Source organism: Entelurus aequoreus, linkage group LG01 (genome assembly GCF_033978785.1).
Source record: "Entelurus aequoreus isolate RoL-2023_Sb linkage group LG01, RoL_Eaeq_v1.1, whole genome shotgun sequence".
Classification (NCBI taxonomy): Eukaryota; Metazoa; Chordata; class Actinopteri; order Syngnathiformes; family Syngnathidae; genus Entelurus; species Entelurus aequoreus.
Window position 1 is genome coordinate 39,098,956 of NC_084731.1, and position 20,460 is coordinate 39,119,415.

Below are 20,460 nucleotides of genomic sequence, written 5' to 3' on the forward strand. Positions count from 1 at the left end.
ATTCAATTTAAAACAACAGGGGCAACATCATAAAAAGGACACAAAGTGGATTAAAAATGATAGTTAAATGGTGCATTAACTAAAAGCTTTACTAAAAAAATAAGTTTTCAAATGTTTCTTAAAAAGTTCAACACAGTCAAGATCACGAAGGGACTGATGCAAATTGTTCCAGTGTCTGGGAGCTATAGCTTGGAATGCCAGGTCTCCAAGGCTTTTAAAACAAGTTTTTGGGATCTTTAGAAGATCCTAGCCTGAAGACCGGAAGCTGCGCCCTGAAGAGTGGGGGCATAACAAGTCAGTGATGTACTGAGGGGCCCCACCATGCAATGCAAGGAATGTCAGGACTAAAATCTTAAACTCAATGCGGAATTTAACTGGAAGCCAATGAAGACTGGATACAACGGGGGTGATATGGGCTGTTCTGGGTGCACCGGTCAAAAGTATGGCAGCTGCATTTTGTACAGTCTGAAGTCTCTTTAGCGTTGACTTGTGACCAGCAGAGGTACTCAATAATGATGTTCAGGTAAACGTAACCAAAGAAGACACTAGCTATTTATAGATGTTTGGATGCATTTAGTGGAGGAGGAATAAATGTTGGAGCATAACCTCATTGTTCACAAGTGTCACGGCTTGGACTATGGTGGGGTTTGTTTTCCCGAGATGCAACAGAACTGGACCGGACATGGCGTGAAGGTAAATACATGTTTTATTATTATTATAAACTACAAAAAGGGTACAAACAAAAGGCGCACACAAGGCGGAGAACAAACTTTGCTATGAAACAAAAGAACGTCAACACATAAACTGAACTATGGTCATAAACAAAAACTTACTTGGAAAGCATGGAACTATGGCATGGATATTAAAGGTAGCATGGGTAGCATGGGTAGTAGAGGGTAATCTTGGCATGAAGTGAGCAGAGGTAATGTCGCCAGGACGACCAACAGAAAAAGAAAGGCTTAAATAACAGTGACATGATTGACAACAGGTGCGTGAGTGAAAATGGGAACCAGGTGAAACTAATGGTTGCTATGGTGACAAAAACAATGGAGTGAAAACAGGAACTAAAAAGAGTCCAAAAACCGAACAGGACATAACTTGAACAAAACATGATCACAGACATGACAACAAGACTCAATCTTGTTGTTTAATGATGACCACCACATGGTGCCAAGAGTGAAAAAAACCTAAACATTTTAATTATGCATCAGTTTGATTAAAAGTAAAATGGAGACGTTGAGAACACCAAAGGGACTAAAGCTGGCTGGTAATGTGGACAACAACTGGTAATTATTTAAGCAGCAATACATGGCTGCAGTGGGATTGGACTCAAAATCCAACGCCAGGAAAATAGCGCTGCTGCTTACAATAGCTGGACTCGAAGCCAATAAAGTCTTCAACATGTTTTAATTCGAAGGAGCTTTTGACTAACAAAAATATGACCAAGAGATGAGGTTTTTGACAGCTTTGTGACTCACTTGAAGCTAAAAGCCCAGTCATGTGAGTTTGGCGGTAAGTAGGGGTGTAACGTTAAATTGATACATTGATACATCGATTTATTTTCTTAAATTTCAAGTATAAAGATTTGTGCTCGGCACGTTTGCCTTCCAAGAGATAGGTATCGATCCAAGATTGTTTTAAAAGGTATTCAATCGATTTTATCAATAGAAAAAGGAAAACATTGGATTTAAGAACGGTAGCCTCCATATGAAGTTTAGCACTTTTAATGATAAAGACGTCAGACTTTAAGTCTATTCTCCCGTCTGCGACATCATTAAAACAAAAATGGCGAACATCTACGGTGGTCGAGAAAGGTCATAACAAACGCAAACCCCACAAGACAATAGTGTAATATCTGTGACGTGTGTATGTGTGTGCCTTTAAGACGTGTTGCTGTTGTGTGTGACGTGTGCAACAGCGGCCGAGTGAACGGAGTCCTGCGAGTTTAGGTGTCTGTGTGTTGAGAGTTGTGGCAAACAACAGCTGTTGTATCACATATGTGTGCTTTGACTCCCTGAGTTTGCTACCGCTTGTTAAGAAAGCGTCTGAGAGTGTATATCCGACTGTATCTCTCCTTCTCCACTGCCGGGCTTTTCAATATCATAACTTTCAGCTACAGCACAATTGCAAAAGCCACGACAAATACAAATGACAAAAAGCTGCAACACAACTTTGAATGAAAAGAAGAGCAGGAAAAGTTTCTGTTTGTTTCTTTAATGGGGCTGCGTGGCCCAGTTGGTAGAGTGGCCGTGCGAGCAACTTGAAGGTTGCAGGTTATATCCCCGCTTCCATCCTAGTCACCGCGGTTGTGTTCTTGGGCAAGATACTTTACCCACCTGCTCCCAGTGCCACCCACACTGGTTTAATGTAACTTAGATAATGGGTTTCACTATGTAAAGCGCTATATAAATTTAATTCAACCTAAATGTTGGTTTCACTTTATTCAAATAAGATCTGAATGCATTGGCCATTAATTGTGGTTTACTTTCTTGTTTGCATTTTTTGATAAAAAGTTACTGAATCGATTTCAACTCACTGAATTGATTGTATCGTTGTAAAAAAAATAATTATCGGCCCTGAATCGTATTGACGACCATAAATATCAAATCGGATCGAATTGAATCGTTGTTGAAAAAAATCGCTACAGCCCTAGCGCCAAGGTGAAGGCTGCTAAAAGAGTCCATACAGCGAGTTGAGGAAACATTCTTTGCGGGCGTGGTGTCATGTGACAATAAAAATAAACCAAGCAGCATAAGGAACACTGAACATACTCTGGCAATAAAGACATATGGACTGCAACACTTCCAGTAAATGGAACATGTTGGGCTGTATCTTGTTACATGTAGCAAAGCTACGTAGCTTAACAACATTTCCCAGTAGCTTGGCAGTAGCTTTGCTACTTTTTAAACGAGTAGCGATTTCCGTGGCTTAGCTATTTTTATTTTTTATTTTGTAGCGGGTAGCTTAGCTACAAAGCTACAGGCTACAAAATAAGATATAGGGAGAAAAGAAAGAAAAAAAAAGAGAGAAATTGTCTAGTGCAACTCCATAGGCAGGGGACAAAAATATACGGGAAAAATCCATGATGATTGGTTGGTTTACTATGATGAGTCACGATTGGTTAAGATTAGGGAAAAACATTACGGACAGGCCAATCAGAGGTTAAGATAGGGCGGGTCATCAAACCAGGAAGGGAAATCACAACAGACATGCACATCCCAAATGATGACGAGGGAGTCGGAAAAGAGAAGAGGGAATATTCAAGCGGGCCATTTTAAAGAAAAAAAAACCTTGTGGAAGATGGCAGAGGGATTTTGTTCCTTCGATTTTTCTTTTAGCGATTTAGACTTTGTCCAGGAACCCACAATATGCGGCTACTTAACCACATTTGGACAAATGTATGCGTCTGGATAAAACAATGCCCAAAACATAAATTTTTGTTGTTTACCTTGTAAACCCAAATCAGAACTGCTCTCGACATGGAAGACGTGGAACACACATTTAAGAACACACATTAAGGTGAATTGAGTTCAAGGTTTTACTGCACATAATAACTATTATCAACTCTTCCCAAACAACACACATTTTGTGGACTGTCGCACTGATACTGGAGTTGCTTTTAATCTCATTGTACCTGTGTATCGTGACAATAAAAGGCATTCTATTCTATACTATTCTATTCTATCTCAAACAAATGTACTTACATGCTAGCATGCTAACAGTTTTTGTAACCTATGTTTTGTCCCAAAATATATATTTCAAAAACGGCGGCTGATTAATGACCCCCAGAAAAAAATGTCTGCAGGCTCTAGAGCGTTTTCCACTCGAGTGTTGCTTTACCAGCAACAGTTAGAGATGCTACCTTAGTAGAAGCATTCAATTCCCGCCTTAAAACTTACTCTAGCCATTAAATAGACTCCTTTTCAGACCAGTGTCTGCCACTATTCTTCTCTATCCCCCCTCTCCTGGAAGGAGAGGATAGTAGGTGGTCAAGGTTAATTTCTGGAGAGGTACTCGTCTGGAGGAGGTGTTAGCTGACCCAAATTGACCCCACTCAATAGACCACTCTTCCATCATAGAGATCTCTGCATAACGGACTGGATGAGCCCAGAAGAAGATACAATCTTCATAACTGATTCCCCAATGACCTGAACTGCCACTTTATCCATTGATTAAAAATGATTTCACATTAATAATTTAACAAATCGATAACTGTACCTACCTGACATCTATTGCCTTTTTTTACCCCCCATCTGGAGGTTTTTGAGTTTTCCTTGCCTAAATGTGGATTTACATCAGGGGATGTTGTTGTGAGTGTGTGAAGCCCTCTGAGACACTTTTGATTAAAGGCAATATAAATACAATTTGATTGATTGATTGATAGAAACATAGCACCAAGTAAAAATAAGACCTTTAGGTTTATGACTTCACCTTCAGAATTGGGTAAATGCCACTATACTAAGGAGCCATTTTGGGCACCTAATAATTCCAATCGATTACAATCCGATGAGTACATGATAATGATGATCAAAATTATCGATGCATCTTTTACATTAGTTTTGAATTAGGTTTTTTTTAAATAATAATAGATTAGATTTATATAATGCTTTTTTCTAGTGACTCAAATCAGGTGATATTGAAAACCCATAATTCATTCACTCCACATTCACACGTTGATGGTGGTAAGCTACATTTGTAGCAACAGCTGCCATGGGGTAGACTAACAGAAACGTGGCTGCCAATTTGGGCCCACGGACTCTACAGCCAACACCAAACATTCATTCACAATCATACCAGGAGCCCCTTAAAGGGTAATTGCACTTTTATTTGGAATTTTGCCTATCATTCACAATCCTTATGTAAAACAAGAACACATATAGTTTCCTTTTTTATGCATTCTAAATACTAATTAAACTCGATCAAAAGTCAGCTTACAATGGAGCCTATTGGAGCCGCTCCATTCTGCTCATACAAGCCCTTAAAAAACTTCCAAACACCTCTATTAAGGTTTTATATACACAATGTAAGTATATATGTAAGGTAGTAACGGGCACATTAATAATAACATGTAATATTTACGTATTTTGTTAATTTTAGGAATACGTGGCAAATTAATTTAAAAAATGCATCACAACGTTAGCTGTTTTTTTTTCTTCATCACTGATTACTACTCACTGCAAACTTCATGAGAGCCAACAAACATAATAAAACATCACTTACTGTACAATATCTGCTGTCATTAGGATGCCGACTGATAGAATCTTGTTATATTCCCGTTCAGATGAAGAATGACTCGAATCCTCGTGTCGTTTTTGCCACATAAATTGGCTGTCAAAGTGTCGGATTACATCCTCATCTTTCGACTATCAAGGTGAGAGGCATAATTTATGATCTACAATAAACTTGTATATTATTAACATAGTCACACAAGCTTGTGATCACCGCCATGCTATAAATAGTTTGTGTCTGTTAGTGCTTATAATAACAATATCACTAATACTTGGTTAATGTTCAAGTCGCAAAATGTAAAATTAATTTTGTTGGCGGTTTTTGAATGGTTGTCTATTGGGTTTTATGGGCGGAATAGTGGACCTCCCATTGGCTCCATTCCAAGTTGACATTTATTTACGAGTTAGAATGCATGAAAAAATAAAACTATCCGTCGTCATGTCTTTCATAATGATTGTGAACCATAAGCAAAATTGCAAAAGTGAAAATTCACTCGTCCATCTAAGCCACGACGCCCTTAAATAAATGAATAAAGTAAACAAATATCAACCAGATTGATCTAGCGCAGGGGTGCTCACACTTTTTCTGCAGGCGAGCTACTTTTCAATTGATCAAGTCGCGGGGATCTACCTCAATCATATATATAATTTATATTTAATTATTTATGAAATATATGTTTTTGTTAACAAGTTAAAGGTGTTTAATGATAATGCAAGCATGTTTAACACATATAGTTAATATTGTTAATAAATTAAAGGTGTTTAAAGATAATGCAAGCATGTTTAACACATAGTTGATATTGTTAACAAGTTAAAGGTGTTTAAAGATAATACAAACATGTTTAACACATATAGTTAATATTGTTAACAAGTTAAAGGTGTTTAAAGATAATACAAGCATGTTTAACACATATATTTAATATTGTTAATAAAATAAAAGTGTTTAATGATAATACAAGAATGTTTAATACATATAGTTAATATTGTTAACAAGTTAAAGGTGTTTAAAGATAATGCTAGCATGTTTAACACATATAGTTAATATTGTTAACAAGTTAAAGGTGTTTAATGATAATACAAGCATGTTTAACACATATAGTTAATATTGTTAATAAGTTAAAGGTGTTTAAAGATAATACAAGCATGTTTAACACATATAGTTAATATTGTTAACAAGTTAAAGGTGTTTAAAGATAATACAAGCATGTTTAACACATATAGTTAATATTGTTAACAAGTTAAAGGTGTTTAAAGATAATACAAGCATGTTTAACACATATAGATTCCTTTCTTTCATAAAGACAAGAATATAAGTTGGTGTATTACCTGATTCTGATGACTTGCATTGATTGAAATCAGACAGTGATGCTGATAACGTCCGCATTTTCAAATCAAGTGACGAAAGTGACGTCATAGTGAAGATTTATAATCGCTCATTTTTAGGACTATTTTTTTAATGCCTGGCTGGCGATCGACTGACACATCCTCCGCGATCGACCGGTAGCTCGCGATCGACGTAATGAGCACCCCTGATCTAGTGCATTTCCCACAACACAAAGCTGACCTTGTTACTTAAAGTGTAATATACCAAAGTGCTTCCTGTGAAGTGTTGAACACAACTTCCTGGCAGACATTCAGCGGGAGTGTTGACCTTATCTTGAGTGACACACAACCTTCTGTGCGCGAGATGTATATTCTGTTCCGTGTGTGCTGTCCGGTGGGTGTACCTACACACCCGCTTTTACCTACACTTCGGCAGATAAAGAAATGTGCGTACATCAACGTCACCTGGCAACACGGAGGTATTCCGTTTGAAGCCTCGGGTCGTGTGTCTTACTGGGAACACAATTCCAAATCCCGACACACACTGTGGACTCGGTGAATGTTGTCACACAAAAGTGTCTGCCGGAGCAAAGGTTACACAACTACTCCATGTGGAGCCCAGCACTAAGAAGAAGTGGCTGCTCCTCACATGGAGCATCAATCTCAGTAAAACATTAGGAGCGACAAAACTCTTCTGTTCACTGCGTACAAGTTCACACGCCTCTAACATTTACTACTTTTGAATTTTACAACACTGCAAGTACTTTTCTAATTGCACAAAACATGAAATATTTCAATTGGGTAATCTTACAACGCTAGAATGTGCTTCTCTTCCAGCCATATAATGAATGTATATCACACTGCTGTATCATAACCATACATTTAATGAGAGGTCATTGAATGAAATGTGTGATGCAGTACAATCGTTTTGTAGGGTGCAGCCTGCTCCTTTCATTTGAAGCACACAATTAGTTTAATGCATCGATCTCATGACATCACAGCTTCTCACTACAAAGTTTGCAGTCCTTTAGAGCTTCGCCACACAAGATGTCGTTTGCGGTCCAGCAGTCTAAAGAGCGGCTGCTTCGTCAGCGTTGGTTGTGGCAACCGTTGCCGCCGGTGTCCTGTTCACTGGTGACTGAGGGGTGACTTTTGCCAAGCGGAGCTCCTTACCGTGGGCGCAGCTGCCAGTGCAGAGTTGGCAGGAGGTGCAGAATGTGTTGCAGCAGGGCAGAAAGCGTAAAATACTCATACGCCACAGAAACCACCCGGGGGACCAGCAGCACCAGCAGGACATGGCACACCCTGCCAACACACCCAGGATGATGAAGACAACCAACAAGGAAACAGACACGCCAGAGTCTGCAAAGAACACAGTAAAATTATGTCATTTTTACAGCAACCACAATTCACTTTAAATTCCAGAAATATGTTGACTTGTAAACATCACTCCAAAAAAAATCCTACAAAAGGAAGTGAAAAAGCAGTAAATACATTTGACTCTCAAAATTCGGGTCGAGTATTCTACCAGTCGTATTATAAATAAAGTTAAAGTTAAAGTACCAATGATTGTCACACACACACGAGGTGTGGCGAAATTATTCTCTGCATTTGACCCATCACCCTTGTTCACCCCCTGGGAGGTGAGATTCCAACCCTTGATGCTGAGTGCCAAGCAGGGAGGTAATGGGTCCCATTTTTATAGTCTTTGGTATGACTCAGCCGGGGTTTGAACTCACAACCTACCGATCTCAGTATAGCAGAGAAGTGAGTTACCACACCTAAACAGTGGACATAACCCTATCCATCCAATGCAATTTGGTTACCATAAAACAGGGCTATTGAACTGGAATGACACCATACCGGCCCCCGAGTTCAGTTCAATACTTGCAAGGGCCAGGCAAACATTTTTGCAGCAATTTCCTATAAACACAAAAGGGTTCCTGTTGTAGACTGAAACTTGGACTGGTGTAAACACGTTGAAAGCTACAGTCGTCCATCGCCACGTTGCACTATTTTTATTTTCAAAAAATATTTTTAATATTCAGACATTCACACACTAGGGCCAATTTAGTGTTGCCAATCAGCCTATCTCCAGGTGCATGTCTTTGGAGGTGAGTGTGAATGTTGTCTGTCTGTCTATGTTGTGCCCTGCGATGAGGTGGCGACTTGTCCAGGGTGTACCCCACCTTCGGCCAGAATGCAGCTGAGATAGGCTCCAGCGCCCCCCGCGACCTCGTAAGGGACAAGCGGTAGAACATGGATGGATGGATGGATTTTCAATATTTTTTTAAAGCACATTCTACAATTGTTTGGTCCTACATAAAGCATTTTCAAGCATGAAAATGGTTCAACAAACTAACAAAACAAATATTGCAGTAGTATTGGCCACGAGAGGGGACCAAACGAATCAGAGCGTGCTGTTCAGTATCGTGGCAAACAATATGCTCAGCCTCAGGCAGCATCACTATATTGAAATAAAAGAGTGTAAAAGTGAAAAAAGAGTGTTATTTCATAATTAGAAGACTCTAATAATGTTACAAAAATATTTAGAATATCGTAAAAACAGTTTTTAGACTTAGACTTCTTTTATTTTCTTTCAAATTTGAACTTTACAGTACAGATAAGAACGAAATTCCGTTGCATTACCTTGTTGTAGTGCAGGATAAAAGAGCAACAAGGTGCAGATATAAATAAATAGATTAGTGTACAGATAGTTATATTGCAGTTTTGCATATGCATCCACGTTTACAGATGTATGTTATATTGTCTTTATAGTCCAGCGAGTTAATCCGTTTTTTGGGGAAATTGAGGGGATTATTATGATGACTTCAAGAGTCTTTTGGCCTGAGGGAAGAAGCTGTTACAGAACCTGGAGGTTCTGCTACGGCGGCTGCGGAACCTCTTTCCAGAGTCCAGTAGCGAAAAAAGTCCTTGGTGGGGGTGGGAGGAGTCTCTACAGATTTTCTGAGCCCTGGTCAGGCAGCGGCTTTTTATGCTCTAGCTATGAAAATATTTAATACATAATAAATGATTCTTTCGCGGGAATGAATTTATCGCGGTCATGTCTAGAACTGATTAACAGCTATAAACGGGGGACTATAAATAAGGCCAGCATCCACTACAGCAGACACGTGTAGTTTGCCTTAAAGGGCTAGTTTCTGCAGAAATCTGTAACACCATAAAACAAATTGACCAAAAACAAATGTGCACTGCAAATGACGCTGGTTCGGCCCTCGGTCATAAGCTTTCTGGAAACGTGGCCCCTAAAACAATTTTGTTGAATAGCACTGCAATAAATACAGAGGTGGGTAGTAACACGTTACATTTATTCTGTTACATTTACTTAAAGCTGGGGTATCTAAGTTATATTCTTTAACTAAAAAAAATCATATTAGCATCATACATCATAACATAACATAACATAACGTCATAACAGTAATCATTTCTGAAAAAAATGGACGTCTGCGTGCTGTCTGTGACTTATAAAATAGGTATTTTAGTGAATAAAACCCCTGGGGACAGAATCATTTGTCTTTGTGGCGGTCAACCCCTCCAGATCCAATCACAGGATTTAGAGAAAGGAGGGGTGAGCAGAGCCCATGAAGGAGCCTCCTCATTGGCTGACACGATATATAGTGAAGCGTATGTACGGTGCAAACTTGTTTTCAGTAAAGCACGCCTGCTGAACACCCACCTGGAAAAATTGCAATACCTGCGCTTGCTGTTACAGCATATAGCAGGGCTATTCAACTACATAATGGAGAGGGCCGCAGTTTCAAGCGCACAAGGGCTCAGGGGCTGCACATCAAAATGTGGATGTTGTGTCAGAAAGTGCCTCCTTCGGTTATATTTCTTTTACACTGTGTTTACTTAATTGCAAAGTAAACACATCGGCTTTCACACTGCACTGTCAATAAATTATTCTGCCTTTGCTAATTGTTTCCAGCAGAAGCTCTTGAAGTTTTGTTAAGGATTGATATTCCTTCTTTTGCATTCTTTTCCTTCCTCAGTTTTATTTCTTTACACTTTTTCCTTCATTTAGATTTGTAAGACTGAAAATATAAACATAAAATAAACATAACAAAAGTATAACGTCCATTGTGTATTTTACATAAATAATGTTCATTGTGTGTTTTACATAAATAAAATAGAAGGTTTAGTGTTAATATATTCACACCATAATCTACAAATGTTTACACATATAGAAATTACACAACATTGCACACACCAAACATTGTACACACTTTATGTGATTTATCATAGTTAAACCTAAAATGTAGTGTGTTCACCCTCTACTGGTCAAATTTAGCGCTACATTTATTAAATGAGTTTGATCGGCAGAGTCACACTCAGACAAATACCAACATGACCACGAATACAATTTAAATACAAAACGTACAAAATATCTTTATGCACAATATCGACTTAAAAAGATGTGACCAAGTTACATGATGAAGTTTACATGCTACCATTGTTGCTGCTTGTCTGGATCAATGTGTCCGTCGCTTAAAAGGTCCGACAGGAAACAATGACTGGAGCACTTGCTCGGGGCAGAACATTCATACTTTGCTGTCTAGTCGTTGTTGAAAGTCTGATTTTTGCTATTTATTTGGATTTTTTTTCAGGGTTCAAAGAGTAGTCTTCTTCTACTCACCCCACTGCTGCTTTATTATGACACATACACCTCACTGTTGCCCCCAGCGGGATGGCGGGAGTACTGCATACATGATCAACCCTAGTTTGAATGGTTTCATCAAACCTATTTGGGTGATGTTCAGCTAAAAAACCCCACAAGAGGAAATCAGAGGAAGAAAAGAAAGATGCTGTACGTTTAAAAAAACAAAGAAGAGCCAAAACTCGAATAAATATTGGTCCGTAGTATTCAAAATGGAAGGCATCGCGGGCCAGTCTTGAACTAACTTTGGTTGTACAAGTGCGCAATTTCATACACTTCCACAGAGGTGTGCAGAGTGGGGGGTGGGAATTACTATTTGAATTCTGCCTGGTGACACAAGATTCAAGTTCTCTAGCTTTAAATAAGTTTTGGGATAAATTGTATTGCCATTTTTTTTATTTTACTTGAGTATTTTTTGTGAATAACAATGCAATTGTTACCCCGTTACAATAACTTTCATTCCATTCGCTACATTACTTATATCATCTAATATATCTATCATATCATATCTATCTATAATCTGCTCGCAAAGACGTATTCATTTGGATCGTTACAGACTTCGAGTGACGTTTGACTCCATTTCACCAACATGCTACTGATTATCCTTAGAATGTTTTCATTATCTGTGTTGGCCCTGCGATGAGGTGGCGACTTGTCCAGGGTGTACGCTACATTCCGCTCGAGTGCAGTTGGGATAGGCTAAGCCCCTCCCCTAACCCCTGCCCCACCCTCAGCAGTAGAAAATGGATGCATAGATTTCAACACTTGAAAATGTATTTAAATTAAAATACAACTAAAATACCTACAACAAAGATGCACATTACAATCAAACAGCTGGTGTGTAAAAAGTACAATACCTACAGTATAAACACTTTGTAGGGCTCAACAAAAAATAAGACCTTGACATTCAACTTAATGGCAAAGACTACTTCCTGACTATGGCAACACATTGTAGTCTATACACAACTTCCATCAAATGTTTTGGAATTGCAACTGAAATATACGTGCAAAATGACAGTTATGCACATGGCTGTAAGAAAGAAAGGGATTGCATAGCAAAAAACAGCTACGTGTGTGTGTGTCAACATGGGACGGCGTGGCGAAATTGGGAGAGTGGCCTTGCCAGCAATCTGAGGGTTACTGGTTCAATCCCCACCTTCTACCATCCTAGTCACGTCCGTTGTGTCCTTGAGCAAGACACTTCACCCTTGCTCCTGATGGGTCTTGGTTAGGGCCTTACATGGCAGCTCCCGCCATCAGTGTGTGAATGTGTGTGTGAATGGGTGAATGTGGAAATAGTGTCAAAGCGCTTTGAGTTCCTTAAAAAGGTAGAAAAGCGCCATACATGTATAACCCATTTACCATTTAACATATACGGACAGTCAGAAATGCAAAGTATTAAACATATCGTCTATTTAGCACTGTCATTTTGGGAATTTATAGCTGGTGGATGATTTAAAAGGGCTGATTAAAACAAATTCAATTGATTGGTTTTGTTGTCTGCTGACCTTTTTTTAAGGCGTTGTTTTTTTCATTTAAATAATAATATATTATTATAATATTTGTCCTATATAAAAAAAGTATTGCTATATGCATTTTCTTGCATTTGGCTCTTTCGAGATGCATGAATGCACTGCAGTGTTTTGACGGTCCACTGCCTCCCTGCAGAGCACACCGCCAGTGTGCTTAAAATAGTCCATATTGCAATTCGAAATTATAAAAAAGGTGTTACAGATTATACATGGATTCGTGCTGCTTGTTCAACATTGGAAAACCCGCAGGCTGGTAAAGTGCAGCAAATGAGTGTTTCCATGAGCACATAATGCCAGTAGTACACACAAAAAAACCTCATTTAAGTAGGGCGCTCTGCACCACTTTTGCACTTGCTATCAATTGTACACACAGTCTTAGTAAAACACACAAAACACCCCCACTAATAGTACACACAATTTTATAGTTTGTACATGCTGTTTAGCACTTGGTATTTGGATTTTAGTAGATCAGGTTCATAATGTTTAATGTAACTTCTTATCTCATCAAATAAACAATGTTCTGTACTTTTAAACACTGAAATGCCTAAAGATTCAGGATTAAAGCACGAGAGTATAACAATAATTAACGTATTAAACTTATACACATACAGCAGAGAATTGTGACAGTGATTCATGCAAAAAGACGTATACTCAACACACAAGTTATCTTTTTCTATACAACATAAAACATGGTGACAGGAAGTCCACAAAAAGTGATTAGTGACTTTGGACTGACATATTTTTTCTGGACGCAGTGCTTTGTCTTAAAACGAGAAACACACTCATCCTGGAAGATTACCAGTAGAACATGGTAAATATCTAATTTCGATTTTTGTCTGTATGCTGTTTTAGACCAGCTCAGCTTTGTAGTAGTGGTGTTTGTGGTGATGTAGTAGTAGTCCAACCTATGTTTACTCGGATGAGCAAGTCAATAGAATTAAACAAGGTTTATTTTACGAACCACCACTAACGCTAAGCAGCCACTAAATGAATGGTGTAAACACAAACACAACCAGCTCGACTAGAGCAAATAGGCAGTAAGAGTGTCTATAGACACAATTGTGCTGCATTGTGGTTGCAAAGAATGGAGGTGAGGGAATCACTGTGAGATGTTCTTAAGGAGTCATATAACATATTATAACAAATATGTATTGATGTGTGGAATTTAAATAAATAATAACCAAAGCATAATTGTCCAGGACAGATATTTCCTTAAAAAATGTTGAATTAACAAGCTCAAGATGACAAATTTTTTTCCACCAAAAACTATAAGAACACCAAATTGGGCCCGAAGCAGAGTGAACACTCTTGTCTGTCGCAGCAAAATGATGAAATACAATATAATAATAGAATAGAAATAAGTGTATTCCAACAGACTGCATGTCTCAGTGTAATTTAGAAGAAATCCCATTATTTGTTAAACGCGGAAGTGCAGCGTAATAGTGTTTGAGCGTCTAATTGTCTCAACACACCATGCACACTAACACGATTGGAACTCCATCCATTCATTTTCTACCGCTTAATTGTCCTTTTTGGGGTCGCGGGGGGTGCTGGAGCCTATCTCAGCTGCATTCGGGCGGAAGGCGGGACAAGTTGCCACCTCATCACAGGGCCAACACAGATAGACAGACAACATTCACACTCACATTCACACACTAGGGCCAATTTAGTGTTGTCAATCAGCCTATCCCCAGGTGCATGTCTTTGGAGGTGGGAGGAAGCCGGAGTACCCGTAGGGAACCCACGCAGTCACGGGAAGAACATGCAAACTCTACACAGAAAGAGCCCCAGCCTAGGATCGAACCCAGGACCTTCGTATTGTGAGGCACAGGCACTAACCCCTGTATCACCGTGCTGCCCAATTGGAGCTAGCATGTTTTAAAAAGTAAGCAACTTTATTGGCATTATTTGTCAGTAAGCATTGGTCGTGTTTCCTTCTTGCGCAGTAAGAAAGGGGTAGGAGTGTCTCCACTGAGAGGCAGATATGCGAGCGCGGCTTTGCGGCTGAGAGGCGTCAAATAGTGGAATATTGACATCCTATAAATATTTATCTTTACACAGATTTAGCGCTCACATTTAGATTTAAGATTTAGGTTTAGATTCAACATTTAGGTTTAAATTTAACATTGAGCACTCACATTTAGATTTAGATTTAACATTTAGGTTTAGATTTAACATTTTGCGCTCACATTTAGATTTAAGATTTATATTCAACATTTATGTTACGGCGCATGCGCATGCCGCCGTTCATTCCTCAGCACGTGCCGCTGAGCGCACCGCTGAGCGCACCGTTGAGCACGCCCCTGCACGGCTGTGTGCAATCAGTGATCAACACACCTGCCTTTGATGAGACTCCACGCCATAATAGCCAGCGTGTCCTAAGATCCAGTGCTAGAACATAGTTCTCTGTTTACAGTAAGCTATCACGTCTCTGGCTCCTCTCCTTGTGTACTCGCTGTCAGTGTCCTTCTATGAGGGGCCGTTAGGGACATTATTCAGAATTACCTCTTACATACACTACTGAAATGCTCTCACATAAACAACTGAAATCTTTTTCTTTTATACACACTACTGAAACACTCTTATAAACACTACTGAAATGCTCTTACATACACTACTGAAATGCTCTCACATAAACAACTGAAATCTTTTTCTCTCACACACCCTACTGAAACACTCTTATAAACACTACTGAAATGCTCTTACATATACTACTGAAACACTCTTATAAACACTACTGAAACACTCTTATAAACACTACTGAAACACTCTTATAAACACTACTGAAATACTCTTACATACACTACTGAAACACTCTTATAAACACTACTGAAACACTCTTATAAACACTACTGAAATACTCTTACATACACTACTGAAACACTCTTACATACACTACTGAAACACTCTTATAAACACTACTGAAATACTCTTACATACACTACTGAAATACTCTTATAAACACTACTGAAACACTCTTATAAACACTACTGAAACACTCTTATAAACACTACTGAAACACTCTTATAAACACTACTGGAACACTCTTACATACACTACTGGAACACTCTTATAAACACTACTGAAATGTTGTTGTCTTACGCACACACACGCACACACACCTGGAATTATTTTTCACTAGTATGTATAAACGGATTTCACCTGTGTGTGTGTGCTTTTTACACGTGTGTGTAAGGGACAACAATTTCAGTAGTATGTGTGCAAAGATTTCAGTTATGTGTATGAGCGCATCTTACCATTGTGTATACGAGCATTTTACCACTATGTGTAAGAGCATCTTACTAGTGTGTGTGAGCGATGTTGCATTCCGGTTCCGGTATAATCCCCGCCCCTTTTCAGACAAGTTTATTTTTATTTTTTTTAAAGCCAAGTTCTGGACAAAATGTCTGCCGACAAGTAGCTTAACCGAGGCGGGAGCTCCACTTCATAATTTGAGGGCTTCAGCGGAGAATATAATAACACTTTCAATGCAACAAGAGTCGGACTGCCGCCATGGGTCTCCCCCGCAGGACGCGGCACCTGAGCGGCCTTTCTCCTCCCGAAAGCCGCAGCCTGGAGCACTCGTTCCATTGCGAGTTTGCACCGCACACATGCAACGTTTCAGTTCATGGACATCGGGGCAAAAGGAGGAAAAGGTAATTAGACATTATTTATTTCTAAATGATTTGTTGAATCACACGAAATGTAAGACAACATGGCATTGTAGTGAGCTACAATGGTAACATGTCGAAATGTGAGTCACGTCGTGTTACGTCAGTAGCTAATCCTATACTAATGATAATGGATTACATTTATTTAGCGCTTATCATCGACTAGATAAGGGGTCCCCAAACTACGGCCCGCGGGCCGGTAACGGCCCTCCAAAGTCCAACATCCGGCCCGCTGGGAAAAAATTTTTTTTTGTATTATTATTTTCAATCTGTCTTTTCTAATCTAATCCATTTTTTGGTGTTCCCTAGCCGCTCAGGCAAATCATATTGTCTACAAATGCATTTCCCTGTATGACGTATATTGTCTTAGCTGTTTTCATGTGATCTGATTGTTACATTCTTATTTCAGAGTCACCACACAGCTGCATGACCATTTCAACAAGGACGGAATAAACAACCTCTGGATTCATGGAACTTCTTTGTACACAAATATATTAATTGGAATATTCAATAAATTTCACATAGAAACATTGTGAATATTATTTTCAACAGTGTGTTGAAAACAACCTTTTTTGGCTCAGAAAGGTTCCTTATGTCTCATTATTCATATCCTTTCAATACTTGTCGGTGTGTAATTCCAGACATAGATGTAAACATTAATGAGACAACAATGAACATTTTTCAACAAGTGAACCCACTTGAAAATGATGGCAACTATGGAATAGACATTTTCACTTTAATTATGCACTTTATTCAGTGGACAACATGGGAATAATAAGGTTTGTTAAAATGTTTTCTTCACTTGTGCAGTGTATTCTGCAAATTAACATTTTGTTTAAACATTTTGTAAAAAATAAATAAATAAGGAACCTGTTATACAGACCTGTATGAAGTTGCCCACTTTATTATTGCAAATATCAGAATAACACCGCAATACGTTTGTGCTGTGAACATTTATGTTTCTACGGTTGATGTTTTTAAGTTATTTTATGTTCTGACTAGTAATGTCATCCAGCCCCCATCACCACACACACTTTGTCAAAATCTCCCCAAACTTGTCCCAAACGCTTGTGATACACAATTTTTTTGTCTTATGATTATTGTATTTAGGTTAAGGGCTAGGTGTAAATATTAACACATTAACTTAAACTATAATTTTAGACAAACAATATCTATTGTCTGACTACAAGAAGCATTGAAAAGTATATAAATAATAAGGCATAGGGAACCTTTTTTGAGAAAAAAAAAAAAAAAGATATATAATATGTTTATGAGAAATGTATTGAATATTCATAGAGTGGCCGTGTCAGCAATCGGAGTGTTGCTGGTTACTGGGGTTCAATCCCCACCTTCTACCATCCTAGTCACGTCCGTTGTGTCCTTGGGCAAGACACTTCACCCTTGCTCCTGATGGGTGCTGGTTAGCGCCTTGCAGGGCAGCTCCCGCCATCAGTGTGTGAATGTGTGTGTGAATGGGTGAATGTGGAAATACTGTCAAAGCGCTTTGAGTACCTTGAAGGTAGAAAAGCGCTATACAAGTATAACCCTATTTATCATTTATTTATTTATTTAATATATTTGTGTGCTGAGAAGTTCCATGAATCCAGAGGTTGTTTATTCCGTCCTTGTTGAAATGGTCATGCAGCTGTGTGGTGACTCTGAAATAAGAATGTAACAATCAGATCACATGAAAACAGCTAAGACAATATACGTCATACAGGGAAATGCATTTGTAGACAATATGATTTGCCTGAGCGGCTAGGGAACACCAAAAAATGGATTAGAATAGAAAAGACAGATTGAAAATAATAATACAAAAAAAAATTTTTTCCCAGCGGGCCGGATGTTGGACTTTGGAGGGCCGTAACCGGCCCGCGGGCCGTAGTTTGGGGACCCCTTATCTAGTCGATGATAAGCGCTAAATAAATGCAATTCATTATCATTAGTATATGATTAGCTACTGACGTAACACGACGTGACTCACATTTCGACATGTTACCATTGTAGCTGACTACAATGCCATGTTGTCTTACATTTCGTGTGATTCAACAAATCATTTAGAAATAAATAATGTCTAATTACCTTTTCCTCCTTTTGCCCCGATGTCCATGAACTGAAACGTTTCATGTGTGCGGTGCAAACTCGCAATGGCACGAGTGCTCCAGGCTGCTTGGCTGTCGGGAGGAGAAAGGCACCGCTGTGTGGCCGCTCAGGTGCTGCGTCCTGCGGGAGAGACCCATGGCGGCAGTCCGACCCTTGTTGCATTGAAAGTGTTCTTATATTCTCCGCTGAAGCCCTCAAATTATGAAGTGGAGCTCCCACCTCGGTTAAGCTACTTGTCGGCAGACATTTTGTCCACAACTTGGCTTTTAAAAAAATAAAAATAAACTTGTCTGAAAAGGGGCGGGGATTATACCGGAACCGGAATGCAACATCGCTCACACACACTAGTAAGATGCTCTTACACATAGTGGTAAAATGCTCGTATACACAATGGTAAGATGTGCTCATACACATAACTGAAATCTTTGCACACATACTACTGAAATTGTTGTCCCTTACACACACGTGTAAAAAGCACACACACACACACACACAGGTGAAATCCGTTTATACATACTAGTGAAAAATAATTCCAGGTGTGTGTGTGTGCGTGAGACAAAAACATTTCAGTAGTGTTTATAAGAGTGTTCCAGTAGTGTATGTAAGAATGTTTCAGTAGTGTTTATAAGAGTGTTTCAGTAGTGTTTATAAGAGTGTTTCAGTAGTGTTTATAAGAGTGTTTCAGTAGTGTATGTAAGAGTATTTCAGTAGTGTTTATAAGAGTGTTTCAGTAGTGTATGTAAGAGTGTTTCAGTAGTGTTTATAAGAGTGTTTCAGTAGTGTATGTAAGAATGTTTCAGTAGTGTTTATAAGAGTGTTTCAGTAGTGTTTATAAGAGTGTTTCAGTAGTGTTTATAAGAGTGTTTCAGTAGTGTATGTAAGAGTATTTCAGTAGTGTTTATAAGAGTGTTTCAGTAGTGTATGTAAGAGTGTTTCAGTAGTGTATGTAAGAGTATTTCAGTAGTATTTATAAGAGTGTTTCAGTAGTGTATGTAAGAGTATTTCAGTAGTGTTTATAAGAGTGTTTCAGTAGTGTTTATAAGAGTGTTTCAGTAGTGTATGTAAGAGTATTTCAGTAGTGTTTATAAGAGTGTTTCAGTAGTGTTTATAAGAGTGTTTCAGTAGTATATGTAAGAGCATTTCAGTAGTGTTTATAAGAGTGTTTCAGTAGGGTGTGTGAGAGAAAAAGATTTCAGTTGTTTATGTTAGAGCATTTCAGTAGTGTATGTAAGAGCATTTCAGTAGTGTTTATAAGAGTGTTTCAGTAGTGTGTATAAAAGAAAAAGATTTCAGTTGTTTATGTGAGAGCATTTCAGTAATGTATGTAAGAGGTAATTCTGAATAATGTCCCTAACGGCCCCTCATATCCTTCCGCCCTTGTGCTCATTTGTCTCTTTTCATCTTCCTTGTCCCGCAGTATCTCCTCCGCCTCCCTGGATTCCAGCTGTGCGTCTCGCTTCCCTGGACTCCCCCCTGGATCTTGACTGCCTTCCCGGATCTCGACCTCTCGCTTGGACACAGACTCTGACGCCGCTCTCCTGCCCCCGGACCTTTCGTATGTCTCACGGATTTCCCAACCAGCCTCGCCCTATTGGACTTCCTGATTCTGATCAACACGCACCTACAACACTTGCTGGTAACATTTCCTAGTAAAACGCTTCACATAGTCCTGCACCAAACACATAATAGCTTACACACTCCACTGTCTCATCAAGGTTAATAAATATGCCTTGTGCTATACTTACTTTACCTACGTCTCCTTCCCCCGTTGAACGTAAAAATGTAGGTTTAAATTTAACAATAAGGTTTAGATTCAAGCTTTAGGTTTAGGTTTAACATTTAGGTTTAGATTTAACATTTAGCGATCACATTTAGATTTACATTTAAGATTTAGGTTTAGATTCAACATATAGCACTCACATTTA

General features: G+C 38.8%; 1 protein-coding gene across 2 annotated transcripts in view; it reads right to left on the reverse strand.

Moving 5' to 3' along the window:
* Positions 1-7,464: 7,464 nt before the first annotated feature.
* ldlrad2 (low density lipoprotein receptor class A domain containing 2) overlaps positions 7,465-20,460 on the reverse strand; it is a 47,123-nt gene continuing 34,127 nt past the window's right edge. For both annotated transcript variants that reach the window (XM_062068130.1, XM_062068051.1), the window contains exon 5: positions 7,465-7,913. In XM_062068130.1, coding sequence (XP_061924114.1) covers positions 7,621-7,913 — 293 coding nt within the window. In that variant the 3' untranslated portion in view covers positions 7,465-7,620. The remainder of the gene's footprint in view (positions 7,914-20,460) is intronic.